The 15,415-nt window shown below is 31.7% G+C and overlaps 2 protein-coding genes across 3 annotated transcripts; both read left to right on the top strand.

Annotated features, from left to right (window-relative positions):
* The first annotated feature begins 438 nt into the window (after nt 1-438).
* Nucleotides 439-4,449, top strand: LOC124839169 (putative lipid phosphate phosphatase 4). Its single transcript, XM_088116782.1, has 7 exons — nt 439-633; nt 890-977; nt 1,064-1,173; nt 1,540-1,633; nt 1,788-1,976; nt 2,085-2,144; nt 4,080-4,449. Exons 1-7 carry the CDS (start codon nt 442-444, stop codon nt 4,217-4,219), a joined length of 873 nt encoding a protein of 290 aa, XP_087972908.1. The 5' UTR covers nt 439-441; the 3' UTR covers nt 4,220-4,449.
* Nucleotides 4,450-13,410: 8,961 nt separating this feature from the next.
* Nucleotides 13,411-15,135, top strand: LOC124839168 (gamma-interferon-responsive lysosomal thiol protein-like). 2 transcript variants are annotated; one of them, XM_088115349.1, is made up of 5 exons: nt 13,411-13,760; nt 13,836-13,901; nt 14,127-14,267; nt 14,536-14,628; nt 14,800-15,084. In XM_088115349.1, exons 1-5 carry the CDS (start codon nt 13,497-13,499, stop codon nt 14,851-14,853), a joined length of 618 nt encoding a protein of 205 aa, XP_087971475.1. In that variant the 5' UTR covers nt 13,411-13,496; the 3' UTR covers nt 14,854-15,084. The 2 variants fall into 2 exon arrangements, with proteins under 2 accessions (XP_087971475.1, XP_047170865.2); XM_047314909.2 differs by having other exon boundaries at nt 13,417-13,760; nt 14,835-15,135.
* The last annotated feature ends 280 nt before the right edge of the window (nt 15,136-15,415 follow it).

Here is a 15,415-nt window from a genome sequence, read left to right as displayed (position 1 = left end):
GTCAGAGGATGTATAAATACACATATATATATTTATGTATAAACATATCCTCGTTATGCCTCTTAATGAATTTGAATTCTTATTCTATTCAGAACTTTAATGTGTTTATGTTATTTATATTTGTTTTCTGGTGTGAACAATATATCTCCATGTTAGCACTTAGTACATTGTATCCTTATACTTCATGCTGCCATTTTCTGTAATTGGTATATGCTTTCTTAGATTTTTAGGTAAATGTAACAATAAGCAGAAAATGTAATCACCATGAAAAGGACTATTTAAGTGCAGCAGGCATCAACTTTGCACAAGATAATCAAATTAAAAATTGATAGAATATTTTTCATAATTGTAAAATGAAATTCAAAATGTGAACATTACTGCCAAAATAAGTGAATACAAAGGTGACGGAGCATTTTTCTTTTGCAGCCATACTTAGAAAAAATGGCTTTTCAATCTCCAGGAAGCAAGTTGGCACTAACTCACAAGCATGATTGGCTGATTCTTGTGCTTCTTGCTATTATTGACGGACTCTTGAATTTGATAGAACCATTCCATCGCTATGTTGGGGAACATATGATGACAAATCTTATGTTCCCATTCAAAAAAGATACCATACCCATGTGGGCTGTCCCTGTACGTATCTGCTGCAAATAATCCATTAACAAGGAGTGTTGAATATAGAAACACATTCTTTAACATGTTATTTTTAGTACACTCCATCTTTATGGTTAAAGTTCATTGAAAATTACAAAAATCATGTAATTTTTTATAAATCTCAATCAATAAAAAAATGTATGCTCAAAAGGGTGTCCTAGCTTTTCTATATATGAAGATACATCATCTGTTTATATCTTATCGCGTAAACTTACACCATTCATTCTTGTAACAGATCCTCTCTATTTTTCTCCCCATTCTTATCTTCATTGGGTTTTACTGTTCCAGAAAGGATATCTATGATTTACACCATGCCATATTAGGTATTCTTTCAGTTTCTTTTTGTTTTATGACTTTTGACTTTTATGCCTTTTGTCCCTTCACTCACTTGTATCTTACTAAAATGTAGGTCTCATGTTTTCTAGCTTAATCACCGGAGTCATCACAGATTCCATTAAAGATGCTGTTGGTAGACCACGACCAAACTTCTTCTACCGGTGTTTCCCTGACAAAATACCTGTGTGTTTCTTATCCTTCTTGTTCTTAGTATTTGGTAAACTTTAAGGTCTTTTTGAGAAAATGTCATTTGTTTTCATTTCATGTTCACAAATAGTTATGAAGTAATCTCACATTGTTTTGCCTTTTCAAAAGATATGTATATTGTAACATTGAGAATAAGATTTTTTTCGTTTTCAATGTTTGCTATAAACAAAGAAAAACCATTGTGCGTCTTTGTAGTTATTTGTGAATGCAGGAAATAAAAACCAAGAACTTTCTCTCAAACCAAGTACACCGTTAGTGATTGCTTAAATCCTTCTAATATTCTTGTCTCTAACTTGTTTGATACTGATTGCTTAGTTATGCTTTGTTAATTGGGTCATGCAGGCGTATGACAAAGACACTGGTGATGTTCTTTGTACTGGGATTAAGGCAGTTATAAAGGAAGGATACAAAAGTTTTCCAAGTGGGCATACTTCATGTAAGTAGTAGAATATCTATTTCAAACACATTGGTCAAATAGAGTAAAATGAAAAGAAAATATCAGAACCAAGATAAAATAAAATTAGCTTATGAAGAGTTTTCTTTCTTCATAAAAGTGTTTATGAAAAAAATTGTTCAATCAACAAATGCAGGGTCCTTTGCTGGTCTTGGTTTCCTTTCATGGTATTTATCAGGGAAAATTAGAGTGTTTGATCGTAGAGGCCATATTGGGAAACTATGCTTAGTCTTGCTTCCTTTGCTTATTGCTGCTCTTGTGGGAGTTACTCGAGTTGATGACTACTGGCATCATTGGACTGATGTGTTTGCTGGAGGCATCATAGGTTGCTTTGTAGTTACAATTGTTATCATAATAATGCAACTCATTAACCATTGATTTTACTTAAACTTCATTTTCTGCAAATAACACCCTTTGATTGGTGTTGCTTCAGGACTTGTAGTGTCTTCAATTTGCTATTTGCTACTCTTTCCCCTGCCTACTCAACCACATGGTATGTATTCTTGTTCTTCATTATTTCGTCTTTGAATTTCAATTTATTTTTCTTATATCTATGAGGCACTTGCATGTACCACTTGAATTCATGAAAGTCACATTCTCAAATCTAATGTTTGGAATTCATTTAGATGTTTATTGGATATCAATGTTTGTTGGTTTTCAAATGGGTATTCATCAAAGTTCCACATAAATTAATATGAAGAACGAGTAGAAAAGAAGTAGGTATTCACCATAATTTAGTAAGTCTCGTAGGTGTACAGGGTACTTGGATAATTATGTTATTGGAGTGTTTGTAATATTTGTTGAGAACAAGTCATTTGTGTGAATATTCTTATTCACTTTTTACACTCATAGTAATCAAAGAATACAATTGTGAACTTTGTACCCAGTTTCATTGGTGTTAAAACCGGATTACAGCTTATCATCTAGTACTTTTTCAATCTCTTTTCTACATATATTTCTTGGGACACAAAAATGTCGTCTCACTTTGCTTGACTTCTAAAGTGAGAAAGTATTTAATCAAACTCAAATTCTTTTATCATCATGCTCTTAAACTCGAATCATTTTATCATTATTCTCCATGAATATGAGGTCATCAACATAAAGAACAACAAATAACAACACATTACATCCATTCTTCTGTATGTACATGACATGTTCATACATATGTTGGGTCTATCGAGAGGAGGTTTCCTGTCTGAGCCAATTATATAAGGGATCGACACCAGTCTTTACTCAAAACCTTAAGGCAATGAGTTAATGGGTCTTTCATTTTTATATACTGCTGTATTTTCTCATTTCTATCCAACGTGGGACTTGGACTTACACTTGAATTCCCAACATCTCCCCCTCAAGGGTGAGTCCATTCCACATAGGTACACTCTCTCTCCGGTGGAAGCATTCCACAACATATACTATTCATATTCGTTTTTCTTGAAGTATGTATCAATCTGATTGTTCCATGTCCAAGGAACTTACTTCAACCCATAAAGTGTCTTATTCATTCTTAGCACCTTCTTTTTTCCTCTTCTCATGTATCCAAGTGGTTGTTCAATGTATACCTCATTTAAAAATTAAGACTTCACATCCATTTGTAGTATTGACTATTTGAACTAAGCTAATACTGAGATTAGCAATCGAACGATCCCCATTATTGTGATTGGCACAAACCTTCACCATAATTAATTCCTTCCTTTTCCTTATACCCTTTTGCAACAAGTCGAGTTTTGTACCATTCTATCTTACCTTGAGCATCCATTTTCTTCTTGTATATCCACTTCACTTCACCCTAATAGGATGAGCTCCTCTTGGAAGGTCGGACAACTCCTATCTATTATTGTGTTTAATTGCATCAATCTCCTCATCCATTGCAAGTCATCATTTCTGATCTTGCATTGCCTCCTCAAAACTTATATTCTTGGAATATACCAAAAGACATACAATGTGTACCTCCTTTTAGAATCGTACAAGTCTTGTAAGCTTCGTATTTTGGGCTCTCGTTATTTTTCTTCATCATCAACAGTTTCAAAATTTACATAACTAGACCTATAAAAATTAATAAACTTGTAGTTCCACCATCGAGTTGTTCCAGTTCCACTCACGTGATTCATCCACTTGGACATCACAACTCACCACCACTTTCTTGTTTATTGGATCTAACAGCTTGTAGCCTTTAGTCTTTTCATCATATTCAATAAGTTCATACTTCTTTCTCCTATTTTGAGCTTCATTCTTTGTTAGATTGGAACAACTCCATATGCTACATTGTCAAACATTCTAAAACGAGCAATTGTCAGCTTCTGTCCACTCCATACTTCTTCTGGTGTTTCATCATTGAACTTTGTTTTTTTATTTATGCTAGAAAAAACTATTTTACTATTTTGTGATTTCTAACCATGTCTGGTTTCTTGACCTTCTTGCAAATATGTAGGTTGGGCACCTCATGTATGTTTTTATATGAGGGAAGAAATGACATCTAGTAGCCATGGAGAAAGCCGAACTTCACATCAATCAAAGTTAGATGAGTTGCCCCTGCAGATAATGGAAATGGAAAATGGAAGATATATCTGATGAATTCTTTTACCAAATAATAATAATAACATCTATATTATTTTTTTACCAAATGAATATTCAGTTTATAGAATTTAGGCAGTGTAATTTATATCTAAGGATACATCTAGTTAGCTTAATATCGTAGCTTCCTTGGGTCAAAGTATGTATAAATATTCTCCAAAGAGAAAGATCCACATAATTTCACATAATGAGAAATATTTATAATAATTTGTTAAGCAATTATTTTATTCAAATATAATACTTAAGAGTGGGAAATTGGACCGTTTGAATCATGGTGTAAAGGTGTCCTCTTATTGAACTTCATGTTTTATATATAAGTGTTATTTGATCTTTTATAAAATATCATATTTACCCTTGTTATTAAATAAGTGTTTGTTATTGAATTTGAAAAGATGGATATAACTATTTATAAATTAATGATTTTCATTTTAAAACTTTTTTGTGTATTTAAGGTTTATGTGTAATAATTAGAAAACATCACACTAAACAGTATCAATGATAGAAAATATAGTATTTGTTTTAACTAAATATGTTTTTAGTTTTTATATTTTTTATGTAAAATTAAATTTCGTCTAAATAAATGGTTATATTCTTTATCATCTAACAATATATTTTTTTCAACGTAAAATACAATCTTCCGTATTAACTTTTTCAAGTTTTACATATGATCCTTTTATCCATGTGGCCATGATCAATTTTTGACAATCGGGATAGCCTTCTTCAATGAGTTTTGTCACTTTCTTCTCCAATAACTTTTCTCATAAAGCCTGCATCTAGTAAATTTCAGACTTGTTGGGTGCTATTAGGCTTTGTTGCTCTCTAAACTTTCACTTCCTCTAGGAGACCAATTTGGCCTAGGGGAAAATAATGAGTTTGTGATATAAGAACTCTAGGTCGATGTCGGGTATATCAACCAAACACTGTATATGAACAAATTAATTGGTCGAGTTTGACTTATCTAACACTGGTTAAAAATTAATGAAATTTGATCGGAACGATAGTGAATAATCAACACAATCCTGATAAAAAAATTGATCGATTTCAATCAAGTCCAACATGGTCGAAAATTAGTCGAGTGAATCCTAGCTAAAATTTAACTGAGTTGGTTATCAAAAATTTGTCGAATTTCACACGTTAGTTTTAGATAAAAATCGATTGAATTCATACAAATTTGTCCCGATCAAATTTGATTTAATTAGCAATAGTCAACCTATAGTCAACTTAAAAGATAAAAAGTATAAAATAAATTAGTTTAAGTTAACCGATAATTAATTGAATTATAATTTTAGAGATCAATTTTTTAAAAGTGAAATATAAAATAATACAATTCAAGTTTAATCATAAATAGTTGAATTTTTTTTTCAATATATAATATAGTTAATTAATAATTTAGTAGGCTTAATATCTCTTTTGGTCCCTCGAAAGAGGGGAAATCTTCAAATTCGTCCTATCTTTTTTAAAAAGTTAAAAAGGTCCCAACTTGTGAAAAAGCTGTTTAAGTTAATCATTTTTTGTTACGACGTCAAATTTTTAATGGTGCAGCTGCCATCCTAGACAAAACATAATGACGTGTCTAATTTATGTTATTGCGTGACAGTGTGAGGTTAAATGACATGTAAAATTTAAATTTTTTTAAAAAAATATTTTGACAGAGGGTAGGGGCTGCTTGCTCCGAGAAGATGTAGATGTTGATAGCGCGATGAAGAGTGGCGACGAAGGGTTTGCTTGCAGGTTCGAAGAGTTTGATGTGCTGATGGCGAATCTTTGTTGGGTGATTTTCGCGAGAGGATTGGATTTTTTATTCGCGATGAACTCGCGATTAAGGTTCCTAATTTGGGATTTTCTGTTCTGCGATTAGTGGTAGGCTTAAAACTTAGAGTGATATAACAAGAATAAAAAACAAAATACGTGGATGTTGAATGTGTTCAGTGAATGTGAGATTTACAACTGTTATAGGTTTTAGTTATGGTGGTGGAAAGTTATATTTATGTGGTCCTGTAGTGTTAAAATTGTTCTTATCAGTGGAGATATGGATAATCTATTTTTCTTTTTTGCATATGGAGTATAGTAATTTAAGCCCCTATTCAATTATACACTTCTCGATTTTTCTACTTTGTTTGTTTATGAAATGTCTTTTTCGTGTATTTGAAATCCAGAGCCCTAATTACCATCTCATTGACTAACTTCACATCAATGTGCATATTTTCACTTCCCTTAAAATGTTAAGGATTGCATCTTTGTATTAATGATTATCAGATATTTCTCATGCCCTGTCTGTACTTTGTTGTCTTTTCATTCATTAATAGGTAAACAATTCACAAGAGTCTAATTTTTCAATTCTGAAGCAAAAATCGCCATTGAAATTTTACATACCTCAGTGTTTGGGATTTACTTGGTATTGAACTTTGTTCTGCTTCGTGGCATTTTCTGTCTCTGTTGATTCTACTTCTAAGACTGGAACTTATTGCAACATATTTGCTGCAATAGTTTAGTATAAGATCAAAGTAATATTAAGGTTGTCTTGAAAGAGATAAACTAGATCCATTATTCCCATGAAACAAACCTGATGATATTAAAATGTTCAAGACATTAGTCATAACACCACAGGTGCACTAGATATATAGAACTTCAAGAAAAGAACAAATCAAAGAGCAAACTTTTTTCTAACATCAATATAATTTTGTTAAGTGCAGAACCCAAACAATTCTGTCTCAGAATTACTCATACAAAATATGGAAGAAAAGAAGACCATTGTTAATTTTCTTCTAGAAATAGCAATTATATAAGATTATCCAAATTTAAAGTAATAAGCATAAAGTTACACTTAGATGAAATTGATTCAAATTACAATAACTTAATAAAATTAAAAGGATTACCCTTCATTGTCCAGGAACCAAATTATATTTTCCAATATGCACCCAGCTTCACATACCAATATTCCACTAACGTAAAGAAGACAATGGCAGAAACTTCAGAATTAAGTATACAAGTCTTTTTAATGTTTGACATTAACATTAATTCTAGGGAGATAATTAATAAAATTCTAATACAAATGGTTGTTGCAAGGTAGCTAGCACAATTGCATTGAAATGTGCTACATATGGGCATTATTAATGATGACTCACATGGTTTTGCTTGTATGTAGAAATATTTTTTTTTATTTTTTTAATGGTTACAAAACATTTAAATTAAGAACCCTAATCGCGAGTTCATCGCGAATAAAAAACGTCCAACCCTCTCGCAAAAATTATCCAACCAAGATTCGTCATCAGCACATCAAACTCTTCGAACCTGTAAACAAACTCTTCATCGTCAGTCTCAAAGCAAGCAGGCCATACCTTCTTTCAAAATACATTTTTTTAAAAAAAATTATATTTTACACGTTATTTAACCTCACACTGCAATGCAATGACATAAACTAAATATGTCGTTATGTTTTGTCCAGAGTGGTAGCTGCACCGTTCAAAATTTAACACCGTAACAAAAAAGAATTAACTTGAACAGTTTTTTCACAAGTTATCACCTTTTTTAACTTTTTAAAAAAGGTAGGACGAATTTGAAAATTCTCCCTCTTTCTTGAGATCAAAAGATGTATTAAGCCTAATTTAGTATTATTCAATTAATTTTCTTGATTCTTAATTCTGTTGTAAGAGCTTGGTTTTAGGATTTTATTTTATTAAACATTTGTGTTGTGTACCTATTTTACACGTGTTCTATTTTGTAAAATTTCTGAAAAGGTTTTTCAGTTTTTCTTTGGTTTTAAGACTCTAACATTATTTTATTATTTAAAGAGTAAGATAACACGAAAGATTGACATTTATTTGACAAGTAAAATATTTTTAAAAAGTAATTTTTTTAGTTTTTCTAAAAATGAAAAAAATAAAAAATAAAAAAATATAATATCAAATAAATGTAAAAGAATTGTGTATGTGAAAGTATATTTTTTCTTATTTAAAAGGTGGGCAAGTTTATTATGATGATAATCATAACACGAATTGTGAACACTCCCACTTTGGATTTTCATCTATATTAACAAAATACATTTGCCTGATAAAGGATCATTGTAGCAAGTGCGGCGCTTCTCGGTTTTGTGGTTGATAGAGAAAAATAAGATAGGAAAGAAAAAATTAAATGTAGGTTTAAGTTTAATATTAAAAAATAAAAAGTTTGGAAATTATAATAAATTTTATTTTAAAAAGACTCATAAGTGATATTAGATTTAAAATCTTTGAGACCGACGAGTACAATATACTTTTTTTATCGAGTATTTTTCTGATAAAATTCACAAAATTAATTAAACAACGTATAAAATAAAAATCCGTAACTATTTATTATTGGTAAGGACCAAAGTTTTATTTCCATTTTTGCTATGTATATACTATTAATAAAATTTAATTTAAAGACCAAACTGATTCAAAATTTAAATCAGAAATAAAATTTAATTTATAGTGGAAGTTCAATAATTAAAAATATATTTAATTTTGAGTAAAATTTAATTAGTTTGAAAAAGTAATTTAAAAATTTGTGTGAGCTGAAATATAATATAATTTTGTGAAAGACCGAAATAATTTTAAGTCTTAAATTTGTCAAAAAAAATTAGATATTTGTTGTTGTTACTATTATGGTTGAAAATAATTTTGAATACTTTTCATAAATGAACTACCAAATATAAAATGAAGATTTACTTTATTGTGGATGAGTTTATGCTCTCTTGAAATTGTTTTTTATTTTTTATGATTTTTTGTTATTTATTTAATTTATTCTTCCTAAATTGTTTTTTATTCATTCTCAATTAACTTTTATCTACAAAATCATATTATATTTTCAGTTTACATAATTTTTAATTTCTTTTCTTTTAAAACTTATTAAATTTTATTCTATACAAATTTAAATATTTTTTAAATTAAATTTATCCATTCAATATATTATTTTTAATAATTTTCTTTTCACTTTTCGTTTTCCTTTTCCCTGACTACTCCACAACAACTGTTCCTGAAAACAAATTCCAATGAAAAAAAAAACCTAGCAGGAATCCTTTCTCTCCCCAAACTTATTAGAAAAAAAAAAAAACTCAAATCCTACCCAAAATTTGGCCATCGAAGAACTAAATTCCAACAAAGAAGCAAATTCAACTCTCAAAGAAAAGTAAAAGATGATATTTTAGAAAATAAAGTTTGGTCAGATATAAAGATTGAAAACCAAAAACGGTCCGGTGTGGGAAATTTTTTGTAATAAAATACATAAAATAAGTAAAAAAGATAATTGAAATCATAACTTTAAATAATTCTTTATTATAAAAAAAGTTAAACCATCACTGTTTTCTTCTTTAATTTAAAAACCGAAAAAAAAAATTAAAAAGTTGATAAGTGCCAATTTTCTATGACGAAAAATCAAAATCATTAACTAAGTGAGGACCTCCTACTTCGAACTGAAACCACAAATTCAGATATAATTTAAGTAATATTTTAAAAAGTTTTCTAGTAATTTTAAATATATAATACTCCTTGCACCTCACCTATTTCACCCAGCACTCCTAAATTTACATATTTGCTCTTTATTTATTAAAGTCAAAACATAATTAATAATGACTTAATGATTCCTAACTGCTAACCATCCTCTTAACCACCAACTTCTGTCCTGATTGTATAAACCCTAGTATGCATGCATCTCCTTTCTCTCTTGTAGTTTTTTCACTTGCATGAGACTAACATTTTCAGTGTTTGATTTTTTTTCTGAGTTGAGAGTTGAGAGGTTATAGAGTGTAGTGGTTGTGCTGCGTGTTGGTGGTGCTGTGGATATTGGACGAGAAGAAGGTGGTCATAGAAAGCTTGAAGAAGTGGTTATAGAAAGCTCTTGAAGAGGTTGGTTTAATATTTAAACACCGTAACTGCACTTCGAACTGTGATTCATTGGTGGCGCACTTCAATATGCGGTTTCATTGTGCATTTTAAAAACCTTAACCACACTTCGAAGTGTGGTTCAATGGTAGCGCACTTACTGTGCATCTTAAAAACCTTAACCACACTTCGAAGTGTGGTTCAATGGTTGTCACTTCGAACTACGGTTCACTGTATTTTTACACTTTGAACTGGTTTATGGGTGCTCATTTCTGCATAGTTTTTTTTAACCTCCTATGTATTTGAGATGCTTTATGATTAATGGATATTCTCTCATTTTGTACTAAATCCTGATATTATGTGCATAGTTTTTCTTTTTGTTGTCCCTTGTTGTCAGTGTTATTGTGATAGAATGAATGGTTGTAGTGAAAGATTTATAGAATTTGGATTTGCATTAATAATAAACTTTATCTAAGCCTCTCTAATAAGTGATATTTTAGGAGTATATGTTGATAGGATTTCAAAGTTGAGTAGGGAAGGAGAGGAATAAGAGAGGAGGGGAGTAGGAGAGGAGCACGAAAGAGTCCAAAAAAAAATATTGAATTTCAAAGTTGAGACGTGACATAGAAAGGTTTCTCTTTGTAGGCTGTGTTCGCATGAGAGGAATTCACTGTTCACAGTGATTTGCGAGCGACGATGGACAGAGGTGAGCGTGTTCGTTTCAAACGATTGTCGAAGATGGAAATGGACGGATTTGCGGGATGGCACGGTTTCAACGATCTTCGTATAATTGAGATGATTTGCGCGGATTCTTACCCATTTACACATTTGCCCTGCTTCATTTCCGTAATACCGTATACATAATAACATAAAATATCAGGTAATGGTGAGGTGTGAAGAGTTTTAAACGTTCTTGCAGGTTGGAGGCATGTGTGTGGTGGAGGGCCGGTGTTGAAGACGAAGAAGGGTGGTGTGTTTTGAATTGGAAAAAAATGGTTGGGTGAAGATGAACCATGCGGTTGAAGAGGAAGAAGACAACCATGGTTATGTAAAATACGGTGTAGAGATGTGGCTACGGGTGAAGGAAGTTAAAAGCGAGGGTGCTGTAATCGGTTATTGGAGGGTGTAACCGGTTACGCTGAAGAGGATGAAAACGAAGCCATACGTAATCGGTTACGCACTGAGTAACCGATTACCAATATTCAAAAATTGGTGATCCTGTAATATTAGATGCCGAATGAAGGAGACGAAGGTGGAGCATGGCGGAGCCTGGACGATGCACAGCGGATGGCCTGCAGCTTGTTGTTCTTCTTCACAAACCCGCATGAAGGTGTGGAAGGTGGAGGATGGTGGATGATGGTGGAGGCTGGATGTAGCAGAGGATGGGATGTAGGTTGTTGTTGTTGTTGACAGACAAGAGCTGAAGGTGACGAAGGTGGATGATGGTGGATGATGGTGGAGGGTGCTTCCATTATCATTGCTGGGTTAGATTGTAGAGGAAGAAGAAAAGAGAGAACCATTGCAAAGGAAGATGAGAAAAAAAAAACACTCGTTTCAAAAAGTTCTTTCTGAAACCCATTTTATATGTTTCGAAGAGCTCTTTCTGGAGCACAATAATCCGGAAAACTCAGTTCTGAAATACAATTTGATGGATCAGGCAAGATGGATTAAAAACTCCAATCCAGCCACCAAAATTTGACAAGGTTGAGCCGTTTTGACATCCCTAATAAACACCACATTTTATACACTCAGCTGACATACTCTGCATCTTTTCTCATCATATCTTGTCTATTTATCTTAACTGCTGAAGGGTACACCTTCCTCCTATGGGTGTCCGAGAAGGAAAATAAATATTGCAATACAATATAAATAATTACAACTTAATACTTAATATTTAATATAAACTAAATTTAATACACACAACAAAGATGTAGTCAGTCCTGCCGTAGACCATCAACTTCGCCACTTTTGTCCGTGAATTGGGCGTCCGGGAGATCTTTAATTGCCTGCAAAAGAATAAACCAATTCCTAAAATCAAGTATCAATAAAATGGAATATTTATTATCACCGAAGATTTGATACCAAGGTTCAGATTCAACTTATTAAGCTAGTAATAACACTAACCTTAACATAATTATAATATAATAATATAATATGAATGTTTATTTAATCTTCAGTACTTGATTGTGTTGTTACAGTTATTGAGCTCTTTCTTTGGTCTGAGTGGTTCATATATATAAGTTATTAAGTTTATTATATTTTCCATAATGTATTACATGACTTTAATATATATATATAAGTTTATTTGTATGTGACTTATATTTGTATATCGAATTTTTAATTTTTTTTTAGATCATGTAATATTATAACTTGCTACTTAATTGTGGTTGTTTGAATTAATATTAATCATTCTCACTTCAATGACTTATAAATTCACATCACTTCGATATTACAATTTAAATTTACATTTTAAAATACATTCATTTTACTACATTATAACTTTTATAATTTTTAAACATTAATTTTCACAATTATTTGTAATTTTTTCCTATTCATAAACATTTTTACAATTAAATATAACATTACAAAATTACATTTTATAATACTTTTATAACTAGGGGCAATTTGGTCATCTTCATTTTCTACCAATTAAACTAATTTTTAAAATCTATCACATCAATCAAATCCTACACTAATTCTCATAAACTTTACTTCCAAATCCACTCTCAATTACCCACAAATCCACTCAAAAAAACAACTATAAAATTATACTCAAATCCACTCAAATCCATTCAAATCATCTCCTCCAAATCATCTCTCACAAATCATCCAAAAAGAACACACCCGTAGTGATCTTTGTAGCAGGTGGATCAACCTTTTACAAAATCAAAATATTCGAGCCACAGGAAGAAGAGCTCATTTTAAATCAGGTAGAAAACGTTACACAGCCACTTAAGAAACAGAAAAGATAAAATTGTGGCCGTACCAAAATCAGATTAAAAATTGATACTTTATTTTTTCTGAACAGAAAAAAAAGTGATAGAAAAAACTAAGGACACGTGACAGTTTTGTGATAGTAAGAGACTGTGACTGCTGAATCTATTCGGTAGATGGCAAACATGCAAGATATTCCGACATGAGATATTATTCTGTGTTTTTCTGTAACCATTTTTACTCCTATGTAATCTTTAATTGAATTAGACAATGAAAATATATTAAAATATCTTATTTTTGCCCTGTAAAACATAGGAAACTATTTTTTTTATGTTTTTATTATGGCTAATATTAATTTGAATTTATCAATTGGGACAAATAAAATGAAATGGATGTAATTTAAATCTTAAATAAACATCTTCTTGGATTGACAGACATTTTATTCAATTCAGGATCCTGGTTTCCCCTTGAACCCAAATTCAGTTTCGGTTTTAGTTTCAGCCATGATTTCTCGGTCCACCACCCTCTTTATTTCTCTCCTCCTGTATCTCTTTTTCTTCGCCTTCTTCTCGCAATCTGAATCTAAATCTCAACCTCCAAAAGTCTCCTTAGAATTGTACTATGAAAGCTTGTGCCCATACAGCGCCAACTTCATCGTCAATCACCTTCCCAAAATCTTCTCCACTGACCTCATCCCCATCGTTAACCTCAAATTCGTTCCTTGGGGCAATGCAAAACTTCGATCCAACCACACCTTCAACTGCCAGGTACCCTCTTTTATCCAATTTTACCTTTTATTAATTTTTTGTATTTATTTATTTATTCTTTAATTTTCATTGCAGCATGGACCAAATGAGTGCTTGCTGAATACAGTTGAAGCCTGTGCAATTGATATTTGGCCTGAACTGGTAACAATTTTCTTGCAGCTTTCCTTTTTTATTTTTTCCAAGTCTATCCAATTAGTGCTTTAATGGGGGTAGCAGCACTGTGATAATTAGGGTCGGTTGAAAAAGAAAAGGAGTAATCTTGTTGTGTTGGTTCACTGTAACAGTGATTTGCTTTGCATGTGTATCCGTTGTTGTGATTGTTTATTTATGTAACTCGAGCTTCTTCTCCGTTTGTTTTTTTCACAGGGCAAGCATTTTCAGTTCATCTACTGTGTTGAGGATTTTGTGCATCAGCGAAGGGTCAACGAGTGGGAATCTTGCTATGAGACACTGCATCTGGATCCCGAACCTATTAAGCAGTGTTATAATAGTGAACATGGAAAACAGGTTGGTGTTTTTCTGTGATTTAGTTCTTGTTCTTGTGCTACCTTCTTGTCACTGAGATAGTGTTATTGGGTGTGAGTTTAACATGGGGAGGTTTATCCTAATATGGCTTTAATGTTTTTAAACAACCTGTTTCTTTTCTTATTGTTTTCGAGAAACATGAAAATTTTACTAACATTAGTAAGTGAAACTGTCTTGTGGAAAGTTGGGAATTAGAGAATTTGAACAGTTATAGAGATGCAGCTAATAAGGTTACCATCTTTATATGCAGCTGGAGCTACGATATGCAGCTGAAACAGATGCTTTGCAGCCTCCTCACAAGTATGTTCCATGGGTAGTTGTGGATGGAGAGCCACTTTATGAGGTCTGTTTTTGCAGTTTTATATGGGATGAAACACGTATTATTCTAAGTTTCTGAACTTTTTCACTGAGATATACATATACTCTAATTAGCAAATAATTTATGGCAGTGAAATTTGTGCTTTACATGTATGTAAGTTTGTGTAATATAATCAATGAAATTATGAATGTACAGGAAATTCAACAGTGCTTGCAAAATTGTGGTTGCAGGATTATGAGAACTTCTTAAGCTATATCTGTAAGGCTTATAAAGGTACTGATACACCCAAAAGTTGCAACAAAGTATCATACATTACAGAAGTGAAAGCAAAGAATGAGCATTCAGTTTGCGACAAGGAAAGAGAAGAGCCAAGATGGCGAAAAGTGAGTTCAACCATGTCTTCATGGTAGCACAAGATGAACCTTGGTGATACAATTTAGATGTGACAATGCTGAATGTAAAAACAGTTTATTCGTGTTATGTTCTGTTGACTGACACCTCAGAAAGTGCAAATTAGAATTCCAAACAAAACCATGTTCTCCCTAAGTTTTTTTCTAACACAATTACTCTTTTCTAACTAATAAAACTGGATAATAAAGGAAAGAGAGAGAAAAGAGAAACATTCTTTTCATCAATCCTAAGATCAGACACAGTTAATTATATATACCCTATATAAAATGTTAAATGGGATTCCGTATATAGACTTCTAAGTGTAATATGAAATCGTTTAAGAATAAACGACATCATACATTATCTAAGAGTTTAAGAGTTTTTCTGGATACAAACAAAGTTTCATATTAGAGAAAATCTA

Source organism: Vigna umbellata, chromosome 5 (genome assembly GCF_029865625.1).
Source record: "Vigna umbellata cultivar VRB3 chromosome 5, Vumbellata_1.0, whole genome shotgun sequence".
Lineage (NCBI taxonomy): Eukaryota > Viridiplantae > Streptophyta > Magnoliopsida > Fabales > Fabaceae > Vigna > Vigna umbellata.
This window is presented reverse-complemented; position numbering and strand designations above follow the sequence as displayed.